Source organism: Megascapheus bottae, chromosome 6 (assembly GCF_031878675.1).
Source record: "Megascapheus bottae isolate mThoBot1 chromosome 6, mThoBot2.hap1, whole genome shotgun sequence".
In the NCBI taxonomy this organism is placed as follows: Eukaryota; Metazoa; Chordata; class Mammalia; order Rodentia; family Geomyidae; genus Megascapheus; species Megascapheus bottae.
The window spans coordinates 11,302,474-11,309,295 of record NC_143514.1 but is presented as its reverse complement, the minus strand read 5'-3'; the positions used below and the strand labels follow the sequence as shown (position 1 = coordinate 11,309,295).

Here is a 6,822-nt window from a genome sequence, read left to right as displayed (position 1 = left end):
TGAAATCTATTGTTGGTGCCTACTTATGTTAAAAATAGTTTGCATTGTTCTATATTTTTGGTAAATTAATCATTTTATAATTATGTAGTGATCTTTAACATTCTTTGACATAGAGTACACTTAATCATATAGTTGTATTGCCACTCTAGCATTCTTTTGATTCATATCAACAAGCACATCTCTGGAAAGATACTTCATGTAGTTTTCTTATTCACAACATGTTTTTTTTTTGTATCTATTTTGCCAGTAACTTTCTTTTAAATGTTAGGTGTTATCCTTTCTGTGAAGAGCAAGGATGATGAGGGAAGAGAGCATTCTCTTATATCCTCTGTGTCCAGAGCCTTGGCCAGGAAGGATAAGGACGCCAAGCTGTAGATGAACATGATAACCACCAGGCTTTTACTGGGGTTGGTGGGACTGTGGCATGCATGTGATGTGGGAGCAGACAAGCACAGGAAAAATTTTCAACGTTTCTGCTTGGACTAGAGAATGTTTAATACAAATAATTCTTCTCTGGCACCAGATACCATTCCAGAAATTTAATTTTGCCTTTTAATTATTGTGTTGATTAGGAGTTATAAATGATAATTTAAATATTCCTTACACTGATCATTTCTTAATAGCTCTGAGCTTTACTATTTTCTTGAGATACTTTGCTTGATTGATATTGGAATGAAATTTAAATCAGGTGTTATTTTTAAGAAATCATAGAATCCTTCCTTTATTTCATTGGTCAGTATATGAAATGCAAAGGAGACCTATCCATTGAAGCGAGAATTAACATCCAGGAAATTGAATTTGGGGAATTTTTTGGTTATTACTATTAATTTTTGTCATTCATGGGGCTTGAATTCAGGGCCTGGGTTCTCTCCATGAGCTTTTCCACTCAAGACGAGTACTGTACCACTTTGATCCACAGCATCACTTCTGGTTTTCTAGTGGTTAATTGGAGATACAAGTTTCACAGATTTTCCTGCCCAGATTGACTTTGAATCATGATCCTCAGATATTAGCTTCCTGAGTAGGTAGGATTACTGGTGTCTGACTACATGGTTTATTTATTTATTTATTTATTTATTTATTTATTTATTTATTTATTTGCCAGTCATGGGCTTTAGCTCAGGGCCTGAGCCCTGTCCTTGGACTTTCTCAAGGCTAGAGCTCTACCACTTGAGCCTCAGCAACACTTCCAGCTTTTTTCTATGCATGTGGTACCAAGGAATCGAACCCAGGTCTTCGTGCATGCTAGGCAAGTACTCTATAACTAGGCCAAACTCCTGGCCCTACATGGTTTATTTTTGACTTGGTGCTGGCTCTTCAATTATGTGGGTGGTAGTTCTGGTTGAATATGTACGATGACTTATTACCCATCTATACTGCTATGTCCAATATTTATGAAAAGAAAGCAATGTTCAGCAAATGCTATCAAATAGATCCGATGCTTGCACTATGGTTGATTATACATTCATACTATTTTTCCAAATTCTAGTCTTTATTTTTCAATTAAAAGTTCTTTATTTTTAATTCAATTAATTATCAGGTAGAACATATCTTCTGCTCTGTGGGATGTGTAGCAAGGAAAATACAATCTAATCTCTTTACTGATGAAGATTATAATCTCAAGTAGGGAGAAAATATGTAAATGAGAGGGGCAGAGATGCATGTTTTACAAGGAGCTTGAGGAAACAAAGTATAAAGCAATGAACTATCCTATGGGATAGTTCCACAAGTAGTCCATAGTGGAGGAAGTGGAGGAAAGAGGAGTGCAAAGTTTTAGACGTTGTAACTTACCAAATCTTGACTTTAGGTTTGTTGGGGTTCTTCTCGGATGTCTAGGAGTGGGGGTAAGATGGCAATAGAGCCCACAACTAATACCGGGAACACAGACTCTGGAGCCCAGACTCAGTGCAGATCTAACTTTATTTTACAAAATGTGCTTGCTAAATACAGATGGAGCAGTGGCCGCCAAGTCATCAAATAGGGATGTCCCTGAATACTACCATCAGCCAATGGTGTCCTGAGACACGCCCTGCCCTGCTCACCTGGACTATCCGGGAATTCCTACTCCATGTGGGAGGGGCCAGGAGCCTTCTGGTTCCGGACTGCTTGGGTCACTGAGTGTGTACATGCTGAAACACAGGTGGCAAGCAGCGGGGCTCCTATACCACTAGCTAGGGGTCCTCACAGTTCCCCCTTTATCTTTATTTATGGATACTTATAATGGAATGTAGGATGGGGCCTAAGACATTAGCTTGATGACATCCAGGCAAGCCTGGATAAACTCAACCAACTTAGCTAAAGCAAACATGGGTCCTGCTGCTGTGGAAATGAGCTTGGTGGGCCAAAGATGACTAGGGCTAGGTGGGTTTCAGATGAGATTGGGGTAAACAGGAATCACAGCCCCCGCGTCCTCCCCAGAATGCTTTGAGGGAAGACAATACAGTTGCAGTTCCTCTGATTGTATTGTTCATAATCATATCATAGTCCCATGCTTGGGAGTCAAATTTAGTACTTCAGGCATCCACAGTTCCTGTTTCTTCTGGTTCCCATGCTGGAGTAGACATAGGATGAGATAGCTTTGAGGAGAGTGTGGAGGCAGGGTCTGTGGCATCCATATCTGACAGAGCAGTCATCCAGGGCATTTTTTCAGGATAGGTTGGTGTCCTGAGCCATATTGGTGAAGTTACAAAGGTGGAGGCAGAACTCAGGTCAGCTGGCTGTGGCTGTAGGTGGTGTCTCTGAGAGGCCATTTCATGGTGGCAGGAACTTGTAGATTGCCTGCTCCTGAAACTTGAGAGTTCGCAGTTAGGCAAAGAAGGGGAATCATGTGCTGTCTGAGAGGGCAGAAGGGTTGGGGCCTATCCCAGAGATGGCCTTACTTTACATCACAAACCACAGCCACGACTCTGACCAGGTGGCAGGCGCCATCTCAGCCAGGTGCGGTCCCAAGACCAGGAGATGAGCACTGGGCCACGAGCTAGGCCTCCTTTTACAGCAGAGGTTTCCATTCTCCTGACGTGCTCCACATCTCCCCCTTTTTTGTTTCATTGGCAGGTGCTTGCCTTACCTGGGGATGTGCCTGTCTTAGGTTGTCCCCCTCTGGAGACCTTACCCATCACTGACTAGCTCTTCAGGCAATTCACCTGTAGGGTTAGCAGACCCAAATGGAGATTTTAAGTAGGAGAGATGGCCAACATCCACAAAGGAAAGCCTTCTATCCTCTGGTCTACAAGTACATCCTAGTGAGGGCTGGGGCCAACCTCATGGGGTTCCCAGTCTGTGTCTCATTATAATGGCACACATGAGTCAAACCCATTGTTAACAGAGAGGCCGGCTCCTGCCAGGTGTTTGGACAAGGGGCTGGGGGTTGGGCGAGATAGCATGGTGCCCCAATGCTTATAAGCAGGGGGAAATCCTTTAGATTTGAAATTTAAAGTTCAATGTAAATAAAGAATCAACAAGCTTATCTTGAAGCCTCATGCCTTAGGTACCTGTATCCCCCCATTTATATTTATTTTTTAAGGGGGTCTCTGGCCAAGAGTGGGCTAGCTAAAGTCCCAGGAGTGGAATCTGGGTGAAGATCTATCTTCTGTAACTTCTTCAAGCTGACTCAGGGGCGTTGTCTCTATACTTGGCCAGGGACCCCAAAAGCTTAGCCTATTTTACAGATTGACAGGCACACAGCCTCAGGTTCACAAGCTTCTTTCCTGAATTTGTGGCTGGTGTCAACCCAAAATCTGCTCAGTTAGGGCTTAGAGCAAAATTAGGATTGTAAACTACCCATTTATTTTGACAACCCTAAGTTTTAACTACCCACTATTATACTGACAAGTTCCTGCCCAGTAACATAGGCATTAGTAAGGCATGTTTACAAGCTATTTTATGACCTCCTGGCTCTGATAATTTTGGATGGCCATGCGCAAGTGACTCTAGGATCTGGCACCATCTCTCACACAGGGATAAATGTTCCATCGACATGTCACTTGTTTAGTTGCTGGACTTGAACTCAGGGCCTGGGCACTGTCCCTCAGCTCTTCAGCTCAAGGCTAACACTCTGCCACTTTAAGCTCCAAAGCAACTCTGCCTCACCAGCACTCTGCTGGAAGATTAGACACCACAGTCTCACAGGGACTTTGCTCTGCCCAGGCTGGCTCAGATCTGCAGTTTTCAGATCAAGGAGTCCTATAAAGGACACTTTACTCCAATTAAAGCAACAAGGTGGTCAACACAGAAGTAGTGTCTAAGCATGATCTTACCTGGAACTTGGTAAGGGCCAAATTTACATCTGAATAAGGATCTGCTGTTCTCTTCTGTGGGCCCACTGGAAACGGTTACAAACAAACTTATAAGGGAGAACTAGTGGAGACTGTTACAAACAAACTTACAAGGGTGAACTGAAATAGCAATTAAACAATCATTTTGTTAGCCCTACTTTTCCTTTTTACTCTTTATAAATTTTGTCCAGAAACCCAGCTCTAATTTTCTTTAAAACTTGAATACTTAACACTTTAAACATTTCTCTTAAAACTCTTTTTTACAATTTAATACAGTTTAGGGGGCAATTTTAAGAAATACTAATCATATCACCCACTTGACCATCAGATTTCCAGGGTCAGTCTGTGAGGAAGAGACAGGATGAAGCCCTGACCTTTCTAAAAAACAGACATGCAAAGTTTTTGAAACTGATAAATTCACATTTAAATTTCTGATATTTATCTCCAAATTTAAACTCAAGGAAATAAATCCCAAGTTCCCTGATGCCTTTTTGCTAAACAGAATACAATGTTTACAATGTTTAAAACAATACAATAATCCCTTGAGGCATTTGACTTTGCTTGGAGTTTAGACTTAGATTTAATCAACTACTACTTTTTTGTATGTTAGTTTCAAGTATAATCTTGTATACTTGTATACAAGTATAGTCTGGAACATGTTCGCTCACACACATTCACATACATTCACACTCTAACATCTTAAAGCATGCAAAATTAATATCGGCCATACATTTTCCAAAGTCTTCAAGAGATTCAAATAGATAACAAAGATGTGCACGCACAACACAAAAACCACAAGGATCCATACTTAGGATAGATACCAATTTCAAAGACAAAACCAGTCAAGAAAAAAATATCCAAGGAAAAACATGTAACATGGATAAAACAAAGAATCAGAGACTGTTAAGTAACCCCCAAACTTCTGATGGCATGCCTGGCCTTAAACTATCCGAGTGACTGAAAGACCATGGGGCCCTGAACTCAGGGAGTGCCTCCCCAACAGAGATCTCTGTTCCTTGGTAGCTGGCTGACCAAGGCCATTATCAAGTGAGAGGGAAAGCAAAACAACAAGAAAATTAGGTTGGGTCTCTACACTTAACACAAAAACATGAGCTCAGGTGAATATTCTCACAAAACAGCTTATTTAAATTTAGAAATGTCTTGCCGGTGGGACTTGAACCCACATGTCCTCTTAGACTTACCCTGTTATCGACAAGAACCCCAGAAGGGGATCAAGGCGTCCCTTGACCACCCAGGCCTTAGAGAGCTTGCTGCATCCAGTTTTTTCTCTCTCTTTAGGCCAATAGTGCACTTTCTACTAAAATACAGACATACAGGGGGGTCGACTGACTTCTACTTACCTCCGGAGGCCTTTGCTTTTAACCTGAGCATCTTTTCCAAAAAGGTTGTAATAGGAGGGATGGTAATGAAGACCACTGCTTATAGAAAAAAGCAATCCTTTATCTCAATAGCATAAATATACAAATTATTAGGAATTACAAGACTTGGGAGCCCTGGTTGGGTGGCCCCCATGGGTGTATTTATTGTGGGGAGATCATGAAGAAACCTGTATTTGAAACCTGTATTTGCCTGATCCTTATGATAACAAAAATGGGGAATTCTGAAGCTGTTCCTGTATTAATTTTAGTAGCTCCAATTGTTTTTCCTGCCAGTAGGTCACTGCTCCACCCATAGTGAATCATGCGATTTCCAAGTTAACTGTAGGGGGAAATGGAAACTGTGGGAGACTGTGACTCCTAGAATTGGGGGAGCCGTTTTATGCCAATTTTCTCATAGATAATGCAGTCAGCGTAGAATTCTGCAACATCCATATTTTGTAAAATGTTTCTTCCAAGATATTATTGGGCAGGTCCTCTAAGAACAGTGGCTGGACAGCTATCGCTAGAGCAGAGGGCGTGCCCTTTTGAAGATGCTGCTAGGCTGCCGAAGCCCTGGAGCCGGGCCTGCAAAGGAGTTTCTAGGAGGCGGGAACTTCCTGCTTCCCAAGGCAAGTTCTTTTAGCTCTAGTATCTATTAAGGCCTGGGAGGAGATCAGAATTCCATGCGAGGCATTGGTATTGCCCCTGACCTCAGCTTCACCATAAAAGGTGGATTTAAGAAATGTATTCCCCGAAAGTAAACTGCCTTCCAATATTGAAGTGGCCCTAGGCTGTGTGGTTCCCAGATCTGCCAGGGCAGATTGCTGTCTGACTGAGGGTAAAAGAAGTCTGGGGAGTAACAATTACTGGAACGCTTCCAGAAGGCCATGTTGAGGGTTCAACTTGGCCTCAAGTAAAGGAAGCATGGGAGAGGATTACTGAGGGAAGGGCTCCCCACCCCAGGGATTCCTGAGGAGGCCAAGAGGGGTAAGGGAACCTCCATGGAGGACCCGCCAGGATGTGAGGGAGGTCGGCTTTCATAAAGAATATTCTTAAATGACATGATCAATCCTTTATTGGGCTCAGATTGCTTAGTAAAAGGTGGTGCTATTTCTTGAGGAGACAAAGGGATTATGCATGGCAAAGAGAGTGTATAAAGAGAAAGAAGA

The 6,822-nt window shown here is 42.3% G+C and overlaps 1 protein-coding gene across 1 annotated transcript; it reads right to left on the bottom strand.

Moving 5' to 3' along the window:
• Positions 1-2,473: 2,473 nt before the first annotated feature.
• On the bottom strand, positions 2,474-6,542 carry LOC150061369 (uncharacterized). Its single transcript, XM_090333955.1, has 4 exons — positions 6,364-6,542; positions 5,636-5,713; positions 4,257-4,321; positions 2,474-2,790 (listed from the first exon to the last, which is right to left on the bottom strand). The coding sequence occupies exons 1-4, from the start codon at positions 6,540-6,542 to the stop codon at positions 2,705-2,707; spliced, it is 408 nt and encodes a 135-aa protein (XP_090190081.1). The 3' UTR covers positions 2,474-2,704.
• Between the last annotated feature and the right edge of the window lie 280 nt (positions 6,543-6,822).

What these genes read in the sequence shown, in the direction of transcription:
- LOC150061369 (XM_090333955.1), bottom strand. Translation starts at nt 6,542, where the DNA reads ATGGCCTTCTGGAAGCGTTCCAGTAATTGTTACTCCCCAGACTTCTTT. An exon ending in CCTTTTATGGTGAAGCTGAG is followed by an intron (nt 5,714 to 6,363) that starts GTCAGGGGCAAT and finishes TTTTTCTATAAG; the next exon opens with CAGTGGTCTTCATTACCATC. An exon ending in TGGCCCTTACCAAGTTCCAG is followed by an intron (nt 2,791 to 4,256) that starts GTAAGATCATGC and finishes CGAACTCTCAAG; the next exon opens with TTTCAGGAGCAGGCAATCTA.